This window comes from Sinocyclocheilus rhinocerous, unplaced genomic scaffold (assembly GCF_001515625.1).
Source record: "Sinocyclocheilus rhinocerous isolate Xijiao unplaced genomic scaffold, SAMN03320098_v1.1 scaffold640, whole genome shotgun sequence".
Lineage (NCBI taxonomy): Eukaryota > Metazoa > Chordata > Actinopteri > Cypriniformes > Cyprinidae > Sinocyclocheilus > Sinocyclocheilus rhinocerous.
In genome coordinates this window covers 388,232-412,099 of record NW_015666536.1, presented here as the reverse complement: position 1 = coordinate 412,099, position 23,868 = coordinate 388,232, and the positions used below count along the sequence as shown (strand labels likewise).

General features: G+C 38.4%; 1 protein-coding gene across 1 annotated transcript in view; it reads left to right on the top strand.

Annotated features, from left to right (window-relative positions):
- LOC107732530 (protein enabled homolog) overlaps window positions 1–23,868 on the top strand; it is a 114,430-nt gene that overhangs the window by 86,867 nt on the left and 3,695 nt on the right. The window contains 15 exon segments of the mRNA XM_016543889.1: window positions 259–331; window positions 9,868–10,229; window positions 10,668–10,829; window positions 10,991–11,000; window positions 11,066–11,427; window positions 13,347–13,386; window positions 15,363–15,736; window positions 17,320–17,363; window positions 17,365–17,535; window positions 18,074–18,201; window positions 19,709–19,757; window positions 19,896–19,947; window positions 20,423–20,489; window positions 21,024–21,083; window positions 23,496–23,580. Coding sequence (XP_016399375.1) covers window positions 259–331; window positions 9,868–10,229; window positions 10,668–10,829; window positions 10,991–11,000; window positions 11,066–11,427; window positions 13,347–13,386; window positions 15,363–15,736; window positions 17,320–17,363; window positions 17,365–17,535; window positions 18,074–18,201; window positions 19,709–19,757; window positions 19,896–19,947; window positions 20,423–20,489; window positions 21,024–21,083; window positions 23,496–23,580 — 2,039 coding nt within the window.

Genomic DNA, 23,868 nt, shown 5'->3' with positions numbered 1-23,868 from the left:
TTACAGATAATCTTTTCCCCTTTCCCTGATATATAATGTCCTAATTAACTCTTGCTGTCCAACACACCTGATCGATGTGTCTTGCAGCCAGCGGCCCATGTTTCTCTCTCTCGCTCTAAAACCTCAACTTCTATTACTCTTTTGGGGCTAGTCCAGTGCACTTTACATTATTGATCAGATTTCAAAGTCTTTAGTGCTTTCCAAGTTTCAAATTGATGCTCATTCCAGATTTTTCCTCTCTTTTTTTTTTCGCCACAGGCCCCCCGATGCCAAGACAGACCCCTCAGGTGCAGAATGGCCCATCACCAGAGGAGCTGGAGGTGCAGAGAAGGTAAAAACCAAAGTTACAGACACTGACTGCAGTAAACAGTGCAAACAGGGGTTGATGTGTAGTAGTAGCTTGATTCAGCTAGCAAACAAATAGCCTAGAACAGTGATATTTACTCAAAATTATATCTTTAGGTGTTAAATTAGTTTTAGTGGGGAAAATGACTTCCAAAAGAAAAACACCTTCCACCCCATGGAAGAACACGTGCACTCATAGATTACAAGTTGACATCTGCATGTGTGATGGTGAGAATATGAACCAGGTGAACTCTCACACTGCAGAATCAAACGCAGATAGTGCAGCAATGTAATGTTAATGTCTGCTAGACTAAGTTCAGTTAAATCACCACTTTGAAGCCCTGAATTCGCATTTTCATGAGCGTGTTTTTATCAAGATATCTGTAGACTTCAAAGGACGACAGAGGCTGTTACTCACCCTGATCTTGTTAATGAAAAGCTTTTCTGCAATGAGTTCCCAAAGGAAGCAGCAGTCAAGGCTGCTTGACTGGAATATACATGCTCAAAGCTCACTGCCTACTTGTCAGAGTTGTCTTTCTGCTTTTTGCTTTAATAATACAATATCATTGATGCAACTATTGCATCTTTATTGGTATTTATTAGCCTTTGCCTTAGAGAAAGATCTACGGATCTGCCACATGAGTGCTTCTTCATCAGTGGTGCATCATTCCATGAGACGAACCCAAGGGAGTCTGGTGCGCTCTGTCGAATACTGAATATGATCTCAGTCTTTTGATGGTGACTCAGCAGTGGTCATGTCCTACTTCTCTGCTACAGAAGAAATGTCAAATCTTCACAGGCTTTATCTGCAGAGCCCCTGCAGCCTGTTAAACATTAACCATTGGTGTGTTCCCTCTGTGCTGTGAGCCAGGCGAGGACGGCGTTGGACAACGCTGCGCGTCCTGCATAACAAACATTGTTTGGCTGGCTTTTTCACTCCAGACAGACATGCTCCACAGCATAGTGAAGCGCCTGAGGAGGGTGCACAGCTTAAGTACACTGCAGACACGATACTGATTTAGAATCATGTGTATGTCACATCAAGGCGGGGTTTTGGAGGTTATTAAAATCGTGTGGGGCAGACAGTGCTTTCTTTCGTATTGTTAAATTCTGTGGAGGCCTTAATAGCTTTGGCCTTCCCTTCTGGCTATTTTTCAAAAATAATGTTGCGTCACAGAATTTTGAGGATGTAGAAAGTGTTGGGTCAGATTAAAATAAGCTGTTAAACATACTGTGACAATAAATGATGGGACCCACCCAGTTTTAGTATTATTTGTATAAAATTGTATATCTTTTTAATATTTTGAATTAACTTATAATAGCTTGTTAGCTATTTATACAGTTTATATCTTAATCTTAGTTTAAATTGGAGTAATTTTCTGCTTTTGTCATTTTTATATATATTTTTTTTTATATTTCGATTTGGCTTTATATTTTATTTTCAACCTTATTTCAATTAATGAAGATAATTTTTTATATTTTTTGTTAACAATAACACTGGATCCATCTCTTTGAAATTCCCATTGTTCAATTAATTCTATCATAGCAATGCATGGCTTCTTTTATGGTACTTTTTTCACAAGACTCTTATTTCGATTACACTTTATTTTACAGTATGTGCACTTACCTGTGTTTACAGTGTACTTACCTAAGAAAGTACTGGATAATATAAGGTAACTACATGGGTTAGGATTAGGTTTAGGGGTAGTTTCAGGGTTTGTATAGTTATTACTAGGGCTGGGTATCGATTCAGATGTTCCAATTCGATTTGATTTCGATTTTCAAGCTCTCAATTCGATTCGATACGAAGCTCTCTACACTGCGCAATGAATCTCTCACTTTGCTTATGAAAGGATTCGTGAGATATGTCTGTGATACATTACTCAACGCTGCAAAAACACGTAGAAACATTTGAAGCTCCCCTGAGCGCAATCACAAGTATGATGATGATCGGGTCAGTCGCACTGGTGCTCCTAAAAACATTTTCATAGTCGCACGCAGTAGTTTTCAGTCGCAAATGCAATGAATGAATGACGGACTCTCCGTTGTAACATCTCGCAAGGCAAATAAGGGGGTGACATCTAGTGGATTAGACTAGTAATAAGATTAACTTAAATCTTATGTTCAATGTTTGCGGAAATAAATATTGAAAAAAATCGATTCGTGGCCTTTGAGAATCGATATTGAATCGACCACATTTAAAAAAACGATATATCGAAAAATCTTTTTTTTTGCCCAGCCCTAGTTATTACCCAGTTATTGTAATTACTATAACAAGTATATAGTATGTACATGCAGAACAGGACTGTAAAATAAAGTGTCTTTTTGAACTAATCATTAAAGAACCAACTCATAAAAGTCATTAAATTTAGGAATCAGAATTAGGAACCACTGGTTGCATATTGTTTTTAATTCACTCAAAAGAAACATGAGGGTTAGTAGTAATTATTTTGGGGTGAACTATCCCTTTTAGGAAGTTGAAACAGTCATTCATACATTCTAACATCTTGTGTTCATCAGTCAGGTGTTGTAGTGGACATATAGTGGAAATGTTCCTTATAAGGATATTTTCCCCTGTCTGTGGAAGATCAGCCAGAAAGAAAAGGGCTCATATTCTCTGAAAGAATGTCTTTGAGTGCGTGTAATAGAGTTGGCCTGCTGCCGCCCACCCGGCCGGTCGCGGCGTGCCGACCCACAGCCATATTTAGCTATTGCAGTCAATGGAGCTGAATGCATGCTTGGTATCTGATGTCATCTCGTGATGCAAACCTGATACAATGCTGCTGAGAAGGAGAGCAGAAGAAAGGAAAGAGGGGCAGGTTTCTCACAGTGAGTCAGTATATAAACAGCCATCAGGGCATCTGCATACTGTCAGAAGATGAATTAGTCGTGCTGTCAGACAGGCCACAGGACTCTGGTGGCATGAATAAGATTTGTCAAAGGGTTTCAGAGGTCACTTAAAAATAAAGGTCACATGCTTGCATGGAAGGTGCTAAGAGGAATTTTAGTTATTTTCAAAGTGCGCCAACTGATTTTATCTGAAAAGTTACTTTGAAAAGACATTTTTCTTTATTTTTCTTCATTCTTTAAAAAACTTTTATGCACAACATGACTTTTATTTTGAACACAAAGTTCTCTATCTTAGGCCATGTCCACACGTACACGGGACAGTTTTTCCTTCTTCCGTTTTAAAAAAAATCTCCTTCCACATGAAAACGCAAACGCATGCTGTGAAGCACTGTCAAGAGCATGCCAAACCAACAGGTGCGATATAATCTCAACCGTAAAGCCATGTTGGCCAATCAGAAGCCTGAAAAAGTTTCCAGTAGGCGGAGATAACAGCGCAGGCTCCGATGTCACAAGCTAAAAACTTGTGAGTAAAAAAGAGTTTTTGAAAATCTTCACCCTGGCAGGCATTTTTTTTTTAAATGTTCGGTTTCAGTGACCTGGTGCTGCGTTTGCATGTGGATGAATTGCCAAACCGCGTAGAAAATGCTGCGGTTTTAAAAATAACCGTGTTTGTGTGGACAGGGCCTTAATAGCATATAGGTTTGACTAGTGCAGACCACTTTAAAATGACACATGATTTTGAGGAAATTGGTGTTGCATAATATCCTAATACTCTTAGTAACAATTATATTGATGCAATGACTGAAAAGTGCAGTTTTTGAACTGAGACTTCAATAGGATTTGTCACTCTGTTCTCTGTGTTTTCACATCTACATTCTTTTAGTATGAGTCGGTGTCCATTTTTGTTTGTTTATGCAAAAGAACCACTATGTTTGAGGCTTAGATTGTTTTGGGATTCTATTCTTTTTGTCTTTTAATTTTGTGGAGAGTTTTAGTACACACATGCTTTGAATTAGAGACTTGAGCATTTCTGTAAACCTCACGATGAAATGATGACAAAAAGTTCTCGAACGACCTCAAAAATGATCTTGTGGGGCATTTATACCCCTTTAGGTCTGAATTGCATGCCATTCCCTGCCAAGACATGCTACATTTGTATTACTTTCATGCTGGGAAAATAAATATTTGGCTATGTCTCCCATCACCAGGACATCAAGGATTGCGGTTTCCAGGGGATTACTTGTTTAAAAGTATAGATTGTACTTTTTAGCTTTCATTTTTTTCTATAGGCCGTTCCAACTCCAGCAGGACCGCAGTGGCATATGGGTCGACTCTGTGAGCCAAAAATATACTGTATTAGTATTTGATTAAAAAGACATGAAGTGGTATAATGGGAGGATAAAAATAGTCAGTGGGACGCTGATGCAAGTTTGCTGCTCTGCCGGCTTTCAGCACATCTGTCAGGTGGAGACACAAAAGAACATTTCCCCAACCGTACCCCGCTAGCAGGGCGAGAAAAGAGCCACCACCTCATTAGCAGACTTACGGCATCATTTAAAGCTGATTGTCATAATCATAGCCACTTCTTCACACTTCAGCACAATAATGCACCCATATCGCATTGGCAGCCACGTCCGGATGTCTGTCATCTTTTCACGAATGACCCTTCAGCTACAGAAAGCCCACATCCTGCTTTCTGAGCTCTTTCCGCCCTCTCTTTTCAAAGATGTTCTTCCTTCTGTGTAAGGGGGAATCAGTGAGCTGGGCCCAAATCTGTTGAAATTTTGTAGGAAGCCTTACAAAAGACACCATATGGCTTAGCTTGGACACAGCCAATGTTAACCAAATTGCCGGGCCTTTCCAAGAGAGAGGGGAATTGCATGTGCCAAAAAGACTTCAATATGGTGCTCATTCTGCTCACTTTTTCACGATGGTCTGTCATTTTTTAGTCAGTGTTGGCTTTTTTCTGCATATAATTATATTTTCCGTTTTTCAAGCATTGCAGTAATTTGCCCTGATTTGTAGTGATATATTTGACTACTCATGATTTTCTTCTATACCACTAATCTTCCTTCAGCATTTTGGTGTCTTCAAGTTGTAAATGATATGCATAACTTCACATACATTACTACTTAATGAGTTAGAAGTAAATGAGTTTTAATTAGTGTTGTTTGACTTTGTTTGACCAGTAAAATATTTTTTTTAATCCTAAAAATAAGTTTTTTCGTGTTAAAAGTGTTTTCGTAGATTGTAAGTGTATAATAAATATACATGTTTTTACTTTATACTCAAAATAGGTGACAAAATACTCCACGAATAGGATTCCTAATAGGGTAATAATAATAATAATTTTATAGTAGGGTAATGTGACGACTTGACAAGTCCCCATGTAATTATATTTTTCTATGCAATAAATAATTTTTTGTTTTGTTTTGAGAAAAAAAAAATATTTTTTTTTGTATATTATTTTCCTGTGTTTTTTATTGTATGATCACCAATGTTTTAAAACTCCAATGAAGTCATACTGCTTTTAGAATCTGTTGTAGTAAGTTGTTGGAAGACATTCTGAATCAGGCTGTGAACCGCCTACACTCCCTTCGCTATTGTTTCCTTGGTAACTGATGTCAGGAACGGAGACGCCAATAAATGGATCTGCTGCATGTTTCCCATCTTTTAAGCCCTTATTCCATGCTCAAGAAGGGGGTGTTTGAGAGGGGAAAAGTAAGCAAATTTTGCATTGCTTGTAGTTTTTCCTATATTCAGAATGCTCTAGACTGCAGTACAATTGCTAATGCAGATTCCAAACTGATATTGTTTTTGGATGACCCTTTGACAAGTATCCAAAATGTGTTCCAAAATATGAGAACAATTCCTGTCATGCTTCACTGTCATTGCAGTGGAACAAAACCGTACCTTTAAGTGACCACGAGTTTTGTTGAAAGGGGTTATTACATAAATGCATTGGAATGTTGAAGAACTAGAGTGCTTGCTTATTACCTGACATGGTCAGAAAGAGGCGATACATATGAAAATGAAAAAAGGCCTACTAAAGTAAGCTCTTAGTGTAGCAGCCCAGGTTGCTGAACCCCTCAACCCCATATTTTGGCCCCTTCCAGTCTCTCGCCTGAGAGAGAGCAGGGCCCGCTTCTAATTTTAAGTGTTTGTGCTGCTCGTTATTTCAGAATGTTGTGATCTCCTATGCCAGGGAATGTGTATGTGTCCGATAGGATTACGCACAAATAAAGCTCTCAACCAAAATGGTGCGAACTGCACTTGCGAACAGGTCTGGGGTGTTGTTCTTATTTAAGAAACAAGGAGCGCACACATTTGATCCCATAAATCCTTTTTCCTGTTGGTCAAATGCCAGTTTGGTTTAAAGTGATGTTTGTTCTAGGTTTATTTTCAGCAGCTTCTGAAAACAAGAAGCCCTTGATATTATTATGACCTCTCCACCCCTGTAGGATCACTGGGATTGCACGGCAATTGCATCATGAAAAGTGAACCTCGCCCCAACCCATATGTGTCATGGAAATTAAATATAGGCCTCTCATATCACATATCCATTTGACCCTATTTATTTTAAGCGCTCATCTCTATAGGGTGCTTGTACTAAAACCCTATCCAGGGATGACTTATGGATGGCTCCGGTATGGCTGCTATGGTCTTTTGGGGTAGTATATTATCACAGATATAAACAAGGCTTCCTCTGCTCTTTAATTACATCTCTGAGAGCTTGGCTCAGGCTCAGCAGGGATTTTGGGGGAAGTGGGACACGCTCTCAGCAATCCATGCCTCAACAGCATTTCATAATGGAGTGGCTCAGAATACATCCTCTGGGAACCCAGGTACAAGAACAACTCTGAAACAAGGCAACTAAATTAAGCAGATATAGAGAACTCGGGCAGTAGACCAAGCATATGAAAGCTCCTTTTGGAAGATTTTCATATAGTTTTATTCCCCTCGACTCAACCCAGCTGCATTTGTTGTATCCGTTTCAGATGTTCAAGAATCGACCCTTGTTAAGCCACACCTTACTTAGTTTCATATTAAATGGAAAAAACTTTTTTTTTAATGAATTTGCCAGCAATATAAATGCTGCATCTGCTGTGTCCGCCATATTTTCTTACTAACATGCCCCCAACTCGGAAACTCTATAAGTTCAGTTTCCCACTCAAAATTACAACTATGTAGTTGCATTCATATGCCTTGAATTCATAAATACGATACTCCCGACATGACTTGAACACACCATCAGAATCGATGTTCATCAGTCAACTGAAGAGAGAGCCTCATTTGAAAAAGATTTCAAGTGACAACATAAGTGTAAATGAACAGAACATCTACTATGACCTAAATCATAAGTCGTTACATTTATATGAATTTACCTTGGAGCAAAAGTCTGTGTTCTTTCTGATGTTACATGTATTAATTTGAAAATGAATACTGACAGATTGTTTAACCCACAGGATGCACTTCTCAACATTTAATTAAAGAAAATAGAGTAAAGCACATTGTGTCACTGTTTTATGTGCTTAGACAGTGTTTTACTATATTTTTGGATACATTCTGTAAACTTCAGTAGAAAAGAGTCTGATAATAAGGCAGATGACAACAGTTGCTAGAGTAGGAGTGGTTTGTAATGTTTTTAAGGCAAGGCTTGTTGATGAGGCTATTATTGTTCAGCATTTAATCAAATGTACATATTCAAATACAGAATTATATTAACTGAAAAGTAGAATATTTGATACTGATCTTATTTTGTATTTGTTGTGGATGGGTTTATAAATGTGAATGGCCCAGTAGTTGAGATACTGTGTTGCACATGCTTTGTAGCTTTGGTCTGAGATTTGAAGTCAATTTCAGTGACGGAACTGATGAGACAGCAGGAGTGACTATCGATTCAGGTGTGACTGCATCCGTTGGAGCCTTAGGCATAAACTTGATCTTCTAAAGGGGTCTTAGATTGAGGTGTGGTTTTCCCATCTTGTTCTCTTCTTTGGAAACATGTGGAGGCATGATGTCACTGCACCTATGCTGGTATTTGTCATGGTGATGACACTCATGCTGAGTGGAAGGTGTGTCTGGCAAGGTCCCAGGAAATGACATCATGTATGCCCACTCATGCAAAAAGACGTGTGGGAGGTTATTAGCCAGATGGAAAGAGCAGGATCACCTGTTCTAATGCAAACCTTGATGACAAGACTCTGATGTGTGGTTTATCATCTCTCCAGTTTCCCATGACAGCTGTCTGATTTCACAAACTAAAGGAATAGTTTGCCTCCTAAAATGAAAATTGTCTCATCATTTACTCACGTTTCCACAGCTTTTCCTCTTGCCATTAGAAATGGCCCTATACTGTTGTTAATGAAGTTACCCCAAAATAATTTTGATTAGGAACCCTTTGTATTTTGTACTATTTCTTACTAACCCGATAAATAAAATGTAGGCTAATATAGAATCTATATCTCAGTTTAATATTAAAATTGATCTATGTATTTGTTTATTTTATTATCAATTTTTATTTGTTATTATAGCATGTCGGAAACAACATGATTGTGAGAATTCTTTTTTGGTAAACGTTTATTTGAAGTAAAATGTTGTAAAAAGACAACATGTTAAGGACAGCCTGGAAGATTAACCTTACATGATGACTCTTCAATTGTTAGGCACTTTGCATTACATTTGCTTTCATTCATGAATGCTCTCCACTTTGTCCAGCCCCTCGTCTTCGAGTTAGGTCCATCTGTCCTGCTTCAGCGCCAGAACTGCAAACAGCCCATTTTTCTTCATTTACTGTCCCCGCTGTCCACAGTCTAAATGTCTCTGGCTCTCTACACACTGGAATTCTGGGCATGAGGATGTGCTGGATGCTGATTAAGCACAAGAGGACTGACAAGCAAATCTTTCATAAACCCTTACTTAGCAGAACATCTGCAGGCGAGCTGGTCTGGATGCTGAAGTTGGCACTTCTCACACCTCTTGTTACCCATTTGAGTGTGCTGCCCTCTAGTGTATGATATGATGTACTGTACCGCTTGTATTTCAGTGTTCATCTGTCTCAGTATCTGGAAGAAAGCAAGTCATTTTTATTTGTCATCTATAAAAGCCTTTCTTGTTGAATATGTCCCAAAGGCCCTTTAAGGCCATCTTGTTAATTCCCCCAACAGCCTGTATATTTTAATGGGCAGAGACTGAAAAGTTTGGGGACTGTAAGATTTTTAAAATGTTTTTGAAATAAGTCTCTTATGCTCACCAAGACTGCATTAATTTGATCAAAAATACAGTAAAAACAGCACTATTGTGAAATTCTTACAATTTAAACTAACTGTTTTTAATATATTTTAAAATGTAATTTATTCCTGTGGTGACCAAGCTGAATTGTCAGCAGCCATTACTCCAGTCTTCAGTGTCACATGATCCTTCAGAAATCAGTCTAATATGCTGATTTGATGCTAAATGTTGTGTTAAATGTTAAAATAATAATAATAATTATTATTATTATTGATCCAGACTTTTAAATTGTATTGTACATTGTACCAAAACTACTGAAACCAAATCAGAATCTGATCCTGGGGTGGTGTGGCAAACTTGTTAAAGCTCTTACCTGGTAATTGAAAAGTTGTAGGTTCACTGTGCACTCACGCATTCCCTTCTACTCTCATGTGTCCTCAGGCAGCTGCAGGAGCTCCAGCGTCAGAAGGAGCAAGAGAGGGAACGACTGGAGCGCGAGCGGCTAGAACGGGAACGGCAGGAACGAGAGATGCTGGAACGGGAACGTGCCGAAAGGGAACGTCAGGAACGGGAGCGTCAGGAGCGAGAGCGGCTGGAGAAGGAACGTAACGAGCAGGAACGCCTGGAGCGTGAGCATCAAGAGCAGGAGCAGCTGGAGCGAGAACGCCAGGAACGGGAGCGCGTCGAGCGGGAGCTGATGGAGAGAGAGCGTGCCGAGAGAGAGAAGCAAGAAAGGGAGCACCAAGAGCAGCTGGACAGAGAGCAGATGGACTGGGAGAGAGGGAGACGCATCTCCAACGCCGGTGAGCATCTTTATTAGTCAAAATTGACAAGACAACATGTCAACATATAAATAAATCAGAAAAACTGCTCCGGGTGTTTGAACCCTCAATAATAAGCCATTATTTACAACTTTACCTGTCAAGGGATAAGAAAAAGAGGGCCCCTACTGACAAGAATGATAACTGAGGTCTTGTTGTTACGCCCTCTCTCTGACAAGATGGTACTTGAACGGTTAAAGAGACCTTAGTCATAGACAGGGTATGTCATGGTGCATTTAGAGAGCTTCTTCTTAATAGCTACCTTTCATTTTAGCAGTCTTCCCTCGTTGCACCATGGGTGGTAACTGCCCATAGTAGCACAACACAATCACTCCATTTGAAATTCTTTTAGTGTCTGTATGTGAACTCGAACATTTTCGTATTTTGACAATATGTGCCGCCTGGAGCGTGAGCATCAAGAGCAGGAGCAGCTGGAGCGAGAACGCCAGGAACGGGAGCGCGCCGAGCGGGAGCTGATGGAGAGAGAGCATGCCGAGAGAGAGAAGCAAGAAAGGGAGCACCAAGAGCAGCTGGACAGAGAGCAGATGGACTGGGAGAGAGGGAGACGCATCTCCAACGCCGGTGAGCATCTTTATTTTCTCCAACGTCTTTTGATAGATAGGACTGACTGATAAGATGTAGACAAGACGGGCTGGAGTCAAAAAATGAGTGAGGTTTTAACACAAACTAACAATACAAGTGGCTTTTCCTGATCCTGGGGTGGTGTGGCAAACTTGTTAAAGCTCTTACCTGGTAATTGAAAAGTTGTAGGTTCACTGTGCACTCACGCATTCCCTTCTACTCTCATGTGTCCTCAGGCAGCTGCAGGAGCTCCAGCGTCAGAAGGAGCAAGAGAGGGAACGACTGGAGCGCGAGCGGCTAGAACGGGAACGGCAGGAACGAGAGATGCTGGAACGGGAACGTGCCGAAAGGGAACGTCAGGAACGGGAGCGTCAGGAGCGAGAGCGGCTGGAGAAGGAACGTAACGAGCAGGAACGCCTGGAGCGTGAGCATCAAGAGCAGGAGCAGCTGGAGCGAGAACGCCAGGAACGGGAGCGCGTCGAGCGGGAGCTGATGGAGAGAGAGCGTGCCGAGAGAGAGAAGCAAGAAAGGGAGCACCAAGAGCAGCTGGACAGAGAGCAGATGGACTGGGAGAGAGGGAGACGCATCTCCAACGCCGGTGAGCATCTTTATTTTCTCCAACGTCTTTTGATAGATAGGACTGACTGATAAGATGTAGACAAGACGGGCTGGAGTCAAAAAATGAGTGAGGTTTTAACACAAACTAACAATACAAGTGGCTTTTCTTCTGTTGTACACTATGCTTAGCATGCAAATGCCTGTGAAATGCTATTAGTATCAATTAGAAATCATCTTACAGTGTTGCAGTTATTATACCCTTGAAATTTCATTTAAAACTATTTTTTTCCTTAAAGTTAACAATGCGTTCGGACTGGGGATGCACTGATATTACAATTCTGGCTGATTTCCGTGCCATGGCTAATAACTAATAAACAACAGTTTAAAAATCTGTACTATTTTGTACATATTTAATGTATGTATTTAAAATAACTTTCACATTCACAAAAAAAATTAAAAAATCAGTGCTGTTCTTGTCAATGTTAAATAAGTGTTGTGATACTTGCGTGAATAAACAACAACAATATAATATACAATATGAAATATGTATAAATATTAATTTGGGGATCTGATAAAGAAAAAGTTTGTTTGAATAAAAAAGTAAGTTATTTATTATAAGATAGCAATGTTTAAGAAACAACTCTTGAAGGGTTAAATCTTTTGTAATCTACACTTGTCCCTCTAAGATTTAAGCATTATTTAACATCTAAAAATTGGCGGAAACAAGTGACCAAAAGTTAATATCCAATACTAGACATCACAGATAAAAATGAAATGAATAAATTCCACTGATATCCGATGTTGTGCATCTCTGGTTTGGATGTTTCCTTTTGTTGTTCTTGCTGTAAAACACATTTTTAGTATGTATTTGGCCTCTAGTTCTACGTAAGGCTATTGTTTATATGAAGGAAGGGTCAGCACTCATTGTGTCTTAATATATCAATAGGCGATCTTCTCCTGACGTGTCCATCTGTCAGTATGTTGGAAGAGTCTGAATCAACAGCTTGAAAGATGACGAAACTCAAGGAGAGCTGCACACACTAACCACATTTCCCTCATGCTGTCCTGTGTACAGCCCACTAGGATTATGGGTTAACCTGCCAGAACTCGAGAATTTAGGTGACAGTAGAGAGAGGCTATGGATCTTTAGCAATCGTCAACACAAATTATATATATATATATAGTTGAGTTCATCACATCAGATTGCATACATTTCTCAGAAGCATGTGAAAAAAATAGCCATTTTTCTTCTCAATGTGGAGGAGGGGATGTTTATTCCACAGATAATGTGTGAGAAGTCTGGCCTCAGGCTTTGATAGGCGGAATTGTCATTTCAAATGTTAAACATTTGAGCAGTTTAGCATAGTGCATGTGTAATCATTGTATCAAATAATCTGCGTTATTTTGAGGTGATGCAATAGTTTGCATATAGCAAGATGCATTATTCCATAGCAGGGATGTCAGAAATCCTTTAAATACAGTGTCAATTGCTCAGGGATGTGTTGAATCTAGATTACTACTAACACAACCGGTCCTGTTACACATTAACACACTGGCAATCAGATTTGTGAAGGAGACGTCATTTTACAGAAAACTGAAGCTTTATTCACTGGCAGTGAATTGTAAATTGTGACTGTCTTTCTGCCTTGTATTAGATTAGAACAGTGATATTCTTTTTACATACTTCCAAATGCTCTCAAGGAAGGCAAGAATAATGTTTCCTGATCACAAATTTCTGACATAAATGCTTCCGTGTCGTTTTTTTTAAAGTGCTTTCTTTCTAGACAAATCATTGAACAGCTTGTCTGCAGTTGTTATGTTATTCACTGCAGTATTGACTGGCTGGTGCTTTTAATGTTTTATTTTGAGTGTTGAATTGACACCGGATTGAATTCTCTGTCTGTAATGAAGTCTTTCTGTATGGCAGTTGTATTTTTAGTGGATCTTGTCTTGGCTCAGTGACTTTTCTGAGTCATATCTTGGAGAATTCTGCTTTTTGGTAAGAATTATCCAATAAATACCCTGAAATTTTGCTGAATGGGTGCAACAAAATCTATATCATTAGTTGGAGCACTAGTTAGGGATAAGTGATTACAAGTACTTGGTATTGGTGTAAATGGGCAATTATAGCCAAAACTATTTTCTAACCGTTCACTTTTTCACATCAGAGTAGTATATACAGTTATGTTCATGCTAAATTAATAAACTCATTAGTATCAAAAACAGTATGTGAGGATCCCTAGTTGATTTAATAAAGTTGGATTAGTCTCTCTGGAGCACAGCCGATAGGTCTTGCCATGTGACCGCCTGTGCTTTAGGAGTGGAAGAATTTCATTAAGTCTTGGTGAACATACTGCGCTACATCATGGGTCATGTGGTCTGCTTGTCGAAGCTAATAGTGTGGAAAGGCAGAGGAGGCAAGTGAAATGGAAAAAAGCAAGGTACGGATAGGTTACATTATAATTTAAAATGAAGGATAAAGAGAAATCAGCTGTACTTAAGTCATGAAGCCAGCGTGAATAATGGGAAAGTGTTAATAAGGAGATGACCTGAATGTAGGGCATGATAATTTGTGTTTGCCTGTGTGTTGACGTGTATTTTGAAGAGTGCTCAGGGGGGCGTGGTGGGCTTCACGCAGCAGGAGGGCAGCTGTGTCTGCAGGCTGCTTATGAGAATCACTAGAGCAGAAAGATTTGGCCAACATATGGCAGGCAGTGACTCTTACAGTGCAATCTCACCATAAACCAAAACAAGAATTTACTTGCACTTAATAAATAAACAGCCCTAAATATGTTGCCTTGCCCTAGTAAATAGAGAGACAGGGCTCCCGTTACATATATACTGTATAAAATTGTGTTGCACTCTAAGCCTGGCCTTCAGTAACATCTGTGACAGTAAAGACATTTATAATTTCACAAAAAAATAATATTTCAAATAGGATTGCAAAGAAGCGGAAAATTTCCGATAAATTACAGGAAACATTTCCGAAATGTTCCACCCCTTTGCAACCCTAATTTCAAATAAATGCTGTTCTTTTGAACTTCTATTCATCAGAGAATTAATAAAAAAAGGTTTTCAGAAAAATAGTATGCAGTTTTCAACATATATAATAATAAGAAATGTTTCTTGAGCACCAAATCAATCATATTAGAATGATTTTTAAAGGATCATGTGACACTTAAGACTGGAGCAATGACTGCTGAAAATTTAGCTTTGACATCACAGATATAAATTACTTTTACTAAAGTTTATAGACAAATTTATGTTGGCTTAAGAAAGCCTAGCTTGAATGTTTGAAGTAGTTTAAAAAGCTTGACATTTTAAGGGTAAAATATTACATTTTAAAATATATTAAAATAGAAAATTATTTAAAAATGTAATAATATTTCTAAATATAATTTTTTACTGTATTTTTGATCAAATAAATGCAGCATAAGAGACTTCTTTCAGAAACAACAACAACAAAAAAATCTTACCGACCACAAACTTTTGAATGGTGATAATTTTTTTTGGGGGGGGGGTTGCACATGCTTTTGTGCATAATATAGGTTTTTACACAGCTCATGACTCACCAATGATGTTGTTTCAGCGGAAATGTGTGATTACTGGGTTAAATTTGATATATCATTCAGATTTTAATGTAATATTTGGCTATAGAAAGCACAAAAAGTGCAGGTTTTTATTAGCATATTCTTGGCATGCAGAGAGTGGATGACTAGCCTTTAGCAGGTGCGAAGCTAAGACACTAACCTCATGTGACACATGCATCCAGGATTTACAGTAACCCTTCAGTGCTCTCTCCTGAAAGTACTACATGCTAAACTAGATGTTTGTGTAACATTTTTCCCACATGCATTGGTGTTGATCATGATCATCTTTTCCAGTTCATGATGTTGTCAACCGCTAACCGATTGTACTAATTCCAGTGTGTTCCCTGTTCATAGACAGAAATAAGTACATATGATGGTCTTGTAGGTCTCTGCTGGTTTTCTTGCTTCATTTGCCCCCTTTCTCTCTTCTGTCTCCTTCCTCCCAGAAACCCCCCTCGCCCATCTCGGCACCCAACGGGCCGCCCACCTCGCTTCACTTCCATGCCTCATCACCTGTGTCGAGTCAGCCGTTTTCTTCGCCCCCAATGCCACCCCCTCCGCCGCCACTGTATTCCCCCTCACCCACCTTGCCCATCACTCCTCTTGTGTCTTGTCCCTCACCCCAGCCTGCTGTTCTCCCTTCTCCTTCCACAGCCTTCCCTGCCTCTGCTGAGCACTCTGTAAACTCTGGGTTGGGAGACTCCTGCTCTTCTGCTCCAGAGCTGCCCACTCAGCCTGCTGACTTCCCCAGCCAGCCGGGTAAGGCCTCTTCTGTGTCGCTCAGCCTCCACTAACCCGCTAATCGGGGTTCGAGGAGGGGGCCTGCCATGTTGAGCTGGGCTGCTTTTTTGGCTGCAATTGGCGATTGCTTTTTGGCTCAATATGAAAGTCCTCAGGAAATGTTTGGCTGTTTGTCTTGTCTTTTGGTTTCATTGGTTTGATGGATGCTCATTTGTGTGGCCCGTAATTGTGTAAAATGGCATGGCATGAAAACACATCTCCACTCTCTCTCGTGAAACTTTGATTTGAGTCTCACAGACTGCAAAGCTACGATATCATTGCTTTAGTTCTCATCAGTGTTTTTCTGCAGTTTATCACAACCATCTCATTCTGATTATTGGCTTATAGTAAAGAAGTTCTAGATGTTAACATGTACAAGTGAACTGTCATTGCACAGTAAGCTTTACATGATCTATAACTGGCTGCCCCACATCCTCTTTGGTTATTCTTCACATTCACACATTTGTTTCATGAAACTTCCTTATTTTAAAAAGAAATGAAATTAATGAAAATTAAATTGATTACGCTTTTATCCTTGACTGTTTGTTTTGTTCCATACTGCATACAGTAAGTGGAGCGTTTCATGTGAGGTCAGGTCAACAGCAATGAAGAAATAAGATCAACTCTTCCTCTGAATTATTTATAGAAGAGGTTTTAGACTTCACACTTCATATGCATGATGCAGCTTGACGCTGAGCTAAATTCTACACACAAATATGCTTAACTTGAGTGTGTTTGACAGGCATGCATGTCATATAGACTTGAAAACTTCAGCTGTTTATAGCCAAAACAGCCAAATGTGAAAAATAGTTAAGCGGATTCGTTCCTGAATTGTGAAGATTTTTACCTCATTATACAAAGTGATGCAATATCAGCTTTAAGTTACATTTTAATGATTAAATAGTATGAAACATTACCCCAATTATATCTGTGCATTTTGTTAAATTGATGTACAGATTTGTTTCATATTGAGATAAATCATCAGTTTCTTCCTTGTGGAAGTTGGTTTAATGATCATCAGCTATTGACAAGTGTTCAGTATGTTCGCATCATGTATTAATGTCATACGTCTTCTATTTACGTTCACTATTACGAATAAGCTTTGTTGTTGTTGTTGTTGTTATTTATTTATTTATTTTTTTTTCATTTTATTTTAATTATTATTGATGGGTTTATATTACACTACTGTTAAAAAATTTGGGGTCAGTAAGATTGTATTTTTAAAGAAATTAGTATTTTTGTTTAGCAAGGATGCATGGACAAAGGTGACAGTAAAGAAATTTGTAATGTTACAGAAGATTTCTATTTCAAATAAATGCTGTTCTTTTGACGTTTCTATTCAGTATCTTACTGACCCCGAACTTTTGAACGTTAATGTATTATTATATTATATTATATTATATTATATTATATTATAACATCCTCATTCTGATTTTGATGATCTATTTCACAAACTAAAACAGTCCTGGATGTAGAACATATCACAGTTTTAACTGATCAGTACAGCAAGTTATAAAGACATGTTATAATGGTCTTGTTCTTTTGTCTATTTATCACTGCAGATTCAGTACAGGGGATACCAACCCCTCCACCCCCACCACCCCTCCCTGCCTCCAACCTCAGGCCAGGCTCCTCCACCAGCACCAGCACCACCTCCACCCCCGGCCCCACCTTTGCCCTCGGGTCTATTCACCCCCTCGCCCACCACAGAGGAGAACAAGGGTCTGTCTGGGCTCGCATCCGCCCTTGCTGGAGCCAAGCTAAAGAAAGTGCCAAGGGTAAGGGTTCAAGGACTCTAAAGCTCCCATTTGCATTCAATTTCACCTGAAGCATGTTAGCACAATTCACAGGGTCAGAAATTAACATGGGCTTGGAGCAAAAATGCCACCGAAATTAACAAAAATGCCACCCCAAACTCAAGATAAGGGGCAAAAAATGGCCATGCACAATTAAACTAAATCTATTACGGCTGTCACAATTACAGTGAAATGTTAAAATTAAGTAACAGCATTAAATTTAGATCTGCTCATGTTGCATCACATTGCTTTGGTAACAACCTAGTATTCTGATTGCTTGAGGTGATTGGTTAAATTTAAGTATTTTACATTTTATAGGGTAATTATAAAAATTGCCCTCAGAAGGAAAAAAAATTGTCCCTGTAAATAAATTCCAGAGGACAAATATAGTTCCTTAACAGAAAAGTTAATTTCTGACCCTGCACTGCACCCTAAAGCTGAAAACAACACGTTTTCTTTTTTCTAAACATCATCAAAAATGCTAAACATGTTCAATACCAAATCCTATGTGTTACTGTAGAGTGATGAGCCCCTGGCAGGATCTGCGGTGAGTTCTGGTGGTGCCAAGCCTGAGGCATCCCGTGGAAATGGTCTTTTACCTGGAGGAGGAGGTCTGATGGAGGAGATGAGCGCCCTGCTGGCCAGGAGGTGAACTATGTGCTTTATCTGTCTCTAATGCCAGAATGATTGCAGTGATAGAAACAGAACCTAGTTTTCAAACAATTATTAGTCTCAGAACGTACTAATAAAAAGTTCTGTTTTTAGGATTAATTATCAGAATGTTGTATAATATCAGACCTGCCAACCAGTACGCATTTTGACCTCAAAGTACGCTGGTATGATTTGTTACTCTAAACTATGCAAAAACCTGATTACGCCTCTGTGCACGAGCAGTACTCAAATCAAGCAACAGCAAAAGAAGAAGAGTTTGGCCAATCAGAGTGCTGGGTTCATTCCCCAAATAGAAAGCAGGGAAGATTGACAAATGCGTAAGGGCTATCATTAAAAAGAGACAGCAAATCGACAGCAACACAAAATCCGGCTCGATCCCCCTTCCACTCCCGCCGTTTTTTATTTCTCTCCAAACTGGCCCTGTTTGTGTGTAGTTGTCCGTGAGTTTACACGCTGAGATGAGAAAACGCCTCCCCGCTTATAACAAGCATTCGAAAAAGCAACATACGCCTTAATGACTAATAACTTATAATGAGAAGCGTTTCTAAACCTGCTGTCCAACAAAAGAGAACATTATAACATGTTTTTACTCCACAGCATCAGTCGAGTGTTTGAAATAACTTCCTTTTGTCATCTGGCTTCTTATCACAGAATGAGGCAGAAAACATATTCTATACTGTACAAAAGGCTATGTCAATTAGCAAATGAAAATACCCGAGATGGTTTAAAGAACTCAGATAAACTATACATTGTCGTAGTCGTGTTTATTGTCTTTGTTTTATCATTCAAAACTTTTCTATCTTCTTTTTACTCCTCTACAGCGATAGCTGGATGTCTTTGTCCATATTAGGGATTTGATGGAACATCACGAGCTCTATTACTTCTGTGATGCATATGTGGATTTTCAGCACGAGGGCCCCTATGGCTACCAGCATGAATGAAACAGACATTACATGCGTTTATAGGCCAATCCATAAAAATAATACTTCTCTCAAAAGAAATTTGTAGATATGATAATCCTTGTTTTTCTTCAGTGTACAGAAGTGTACTGGAGTTTTAATCAAAGTGTACTGGAGTTTTTTTTTTCTCTTTTTTTTTTCTAAATAGCATTTTAAATTACAAATCGCAATAAAATACTCTGATGTGCCAAGCCATCAGAACTGAACTGAACTAAAAACAGAGGCATATGGATTGATCCGTGGGCTAACTGTATTGTTGCATACTATGCAGACCTGCTAAACTTTGGAAAATATTTAACATTAAATCTTGCATTTTGCACATTGTGCAATAATGATTTTGACATTAGTCATCAAGGACTAAGCTTCAGGTAATAATGTAGCTATCTAGGAATTTATGAATCCCCCCAAACCCCGTGTCCCGTCCCGTCACACTGATGGTACTCAAAAAATTGTTCCAAGGTTGGCAGGTCTGTAATATCCAGTAATGTAATGAAATTTAAAATTCTACCATTGATTTGATACAGGAGAAGAATTGCTGAGAAGGGATCATCGCCAGAGCCTGAGCAGAAAGCTGTGAGTTAATAATGTTTCATTCAGCTGTATACAGTCTATGACTAAATCTGTACATATAGACTACTTCGTTTTATTTATATGATCAAACCCTTTATGTGATTGATTTTCAAATTGATTATCTTTTTATTTTTCTATCAGGATGACATTGAGGCTACCATAACTCCAAAAGTGTCAGCCTGTAGCACACCAGGTAAGCGGGGGAAAACTATGCTAAAAACAAATGATAAAATGCAGCTAACCTTATAATAATGCTCCATGAGAATCATTGGGTTAGTCAAATGAATGAGGTAACATTTAAAAGGGAGGTGAAAACATTTCCCATACCTTTTTTTGTTGTTCAGTAAAAGTCTGGTATTTTGATGCAGATTCATCTGTCACTGGTTATGAGGCTAATACTAATGCAACATTTGGCAACTCCTCTTTTCCTGTTCAATGAATGTCATTTTAATAATTTAGCATGTTGTTGAGCCTGTAGAGTGCATGTAATCTTTATTTTTATTAAATCAATTCCATGTTTGTTTGTTTGTTTGTTTTTTTACTTGCAATGGGTCACAATTTTGTTGTCCAGTGTACAGTCTGGGCCTTGATGCATAACCATATCTTTTATGTGAAATAAGAGACTGCAAGTATCATAAAATGTAACATTCATTGCACTTTTTTCACAGATATGCCCAGAAAGCCTTGGGAGAGGACAAACACCATGAATGGTAGCAAATCACCAGTCATTGGAAGGTAATAATTTGCTTGTTATTGTTTTGATGAGTTGAATCAATGTGTGAATTATACCTCCACCAATTTATAACGCCTTTTGAAGGAAATGTCCAGCTTTTGGGATCTGAGTCTTCAACCGGTCCCGCTTTTCTTAAAGCTAATTTGAATTATTGATGCTTTGACTGCTTTGCATCACGTTTGCGGCCTGGGGCCCCTCACAATCGCATGTCAGAATGCAGGCAGTCGGGTCCCGTGCTTGACATCACTAAAGCACAGTGCTGTTGCTTCTCATCAGATCTGTGTGTACCAGAGCTGTTCAGCATTTTTTGAAGGATTTGCATATTCTTTTTGCTTTAGTATATGACATTCTTTCATGCATTTGCAAATATAATTATACAAATGGTTGAAGCACTTTTCAGTAGGGCTACACTGAAATAGAAATATTTCTCCTTTCACCTGAGTTGGAACCAGTGCATTCAGAAGATTACTATGAATATACATAGTTCAGATCCACGCTGTTGACCTCTGACCTGGTTAGTCTCTTTGCTCTCACAGACGGGACACACCATGGAGAAATCAGATGGGTACTGACAAGTACTATGATTCCTTAAACAGGTATAAGAGGCTAGTTTGAGAACTCTTTCTAGAATTTGTTTGCTGAGAGTGCTCTCTAAATAGGATGAAGGTTGGTGCAATGATTGTCTACGGTTTTTCGTATTTTTTTTTTCCATAAACAAAGATTCTGCTGTTGCCAGCAGTATAATCACCATGAAATGGCATAAATAAAATACTTTATGCTTTTCAAAACTGTTGCAACTTTTATAATAAAGATGCATATTTAATATTTGGGTATTTCCTCAACTTTAAAAACTTTTGATTCTGTGGACTTTTTGAAAAAATGTAAATGGCGGCAGATCTGAGGGACAGTGGTAATTTGTGTAAATATATACAATACTGTTCAAACGTTTTTTTTGTTTGTTTGTTTTTTTAGAAATTAATACTTGTATTCAGCAAGGCTGCCTTTAAATAAATTTACAGTAAAGACTTTTTTTCTTTTCTTTTTTTTTTTAAATAAATGCTGTTATTTTGAACTTTCTATTCATCAATGAATCCTTAAAAATGTATCACATTTTCCACAAAAATATTAAACAGCACATTTGTTTTCAACACTGATGAGTAATGTTTCTTGAACATCAAATCAGTGTGTTTGAATGATATCTGAAGGTTCACATGACACTGAAGACTGGAGTAATGGATGGTGCAAATTCAGCTATAAATTACGTTAAATTATGTCTGAATTTAAAAAAAAAACTGAATTTAAATTCTAATAATGTTAATATTACTGATTTTGAACTTTCTATTCATCAATGAATCCTTAAAAATGTATCACATTTTCCACAAAAATATTAAACAGCACATTTGTTTTCAACACTGATGAGTAATGTTTCTTGAACATCAAATCAGTGTGTTTGAATGATATCTGAAGGTTCACGTGACACTGAAGACTGGAGTAATGGATGGTGCAAATTCAGCTATAAATTACGTTAAATTATGTCTGAATTAAAAAAAAAAACTGAATTTAAATTCTAATAATGTTTCACAATATTACTGTTTTACTGTGTTTTTTTATCAAATAAATGCAGCCTTGGTGAGCACAGGACACTTCTTTCAAAAACATTTAAAAATCTTGCTGACCCCAGCTTTTGAATGGTGGTCTATATAAATCGTTTCCACACAATATAAATGTTGAAAATAATTTATAATCATTTCACTCATATGGATTATCATAGTTCTTAAAATGTAATAATGCATGATGGATTATCATAATTAAAAAGTGAAAGTCTGGGTCTTGGATAAGAGTAAAACAAAATATATACATAAAAGGCATTTGAAAAGCACTAAATTAAGGCATGGTAATGCATTTCATAGACAGTTTAAATATGATCTTCATGTAAAAAAAAGAGAGAGAGAGAAGGAAATCTGTTTATTTTAATAACAATCATCCCCAATCACATAAAGTGTCCGTAGTTATGGGGAAGCATCCATTTTAATTTTTTTTTTAATTGAGAAATAGAATGAAGCTATGAAGAATTGACCGTAGTATGATTATTAGTGTCCTGATGAATTCTGCAGTACTAGATGTCGTCAAATGTCATGCAGTATCAGAAAGCTGGAGTATTTGTCCACACTTGCCAATTCGTCCACCTGGCTCCAAAGATAACACACTTTCCCCCTCCGCCTACAAATGTGCTTTAATTTAGTTTATTCTGCCAAATAACAAGGCAGTTATCCTCTCACTCTAAATGCAGAAAGCTTTGATACAAAGACTTCAGGCAGGACACGCTTGTACCTCACACATAACTTTTGCTCTGTAATTTGTTTCTGACTGTAAGCTGTCATAATGTTCTCATCCGCTTGACTTCTACTTCCTTTCTGCACAAGGCAACCCACTCTTCAGCATTCATTTCTTTCCCAGTGGGAGAGATAAAGCGTCATTTCCCTCACTTCCCATGTCCCACCCTATGGTGATTATTGTGTTGGCAATAGTATCCTGTCTGAATCAGCTTCAGACAAGCATGAGAGTGATACGGCAGCTGCATTGTGTGTTTTGAAGTGTGGATTGTGTCTCAAGCTGTGTTTTTTGGTTTGCTGTGCTTTGAAATGTTTTCTATTCGGGGCTGACTTTGCAAATGTGTTGGTTTTGATGAATATGCAGCTCCTCTCAAGGAAATACAATTCTCATGGTGCTCATTTTCATGTCACCCAGTTATGCATATATGTATATCTGGATGTGTGTATTTCCTTTGCAGTACAAGGGTTTCAAGTACCTGAAATCTGAAATACCTTGCATTTTCCTCCCACATTTTGAAATTATCCCATGTTAATGCTGTGTATATTCTTTGAATCACCCATTGTGATTGAACAGTGTAGATTTACACAGCATCTGAAATGACTGTTAAAGCGTGTCACTAAACTGTACAGTGTGACTAAAATAGCTTTGCTTCACGCTATTTCTTTTCTCCTTAGACCAAGGTCTACACCAACTCCTACCGGATCCATAAGTGCCAATGGGGTGCCAACAGAAGCTCTTGACTATGACAGATTGAAACAGGTACTTCTCAAAATTTGAGAAGAACTGAAACTCATTTAAACTTTTAGCCCTTCAGGGTTTGATAGAGGGGCCGTACACTTCCTCAATATGTTGGCAAAGTGTTACCAAAGCTAGTGGCACAATTACTCATTTTTCCTCATTTGAAAAACGTGCTTGGTATTACAGCACTTCCTAAAAAACCGAGGGAGAAATACTGGTTGACAGTGCACAGTTATGCTTTTGTGGGTGTGTGCAATTATAGACCCCTCTACAAAGGCAATACCTCCCTTCTGTATGAATGAGCATGTT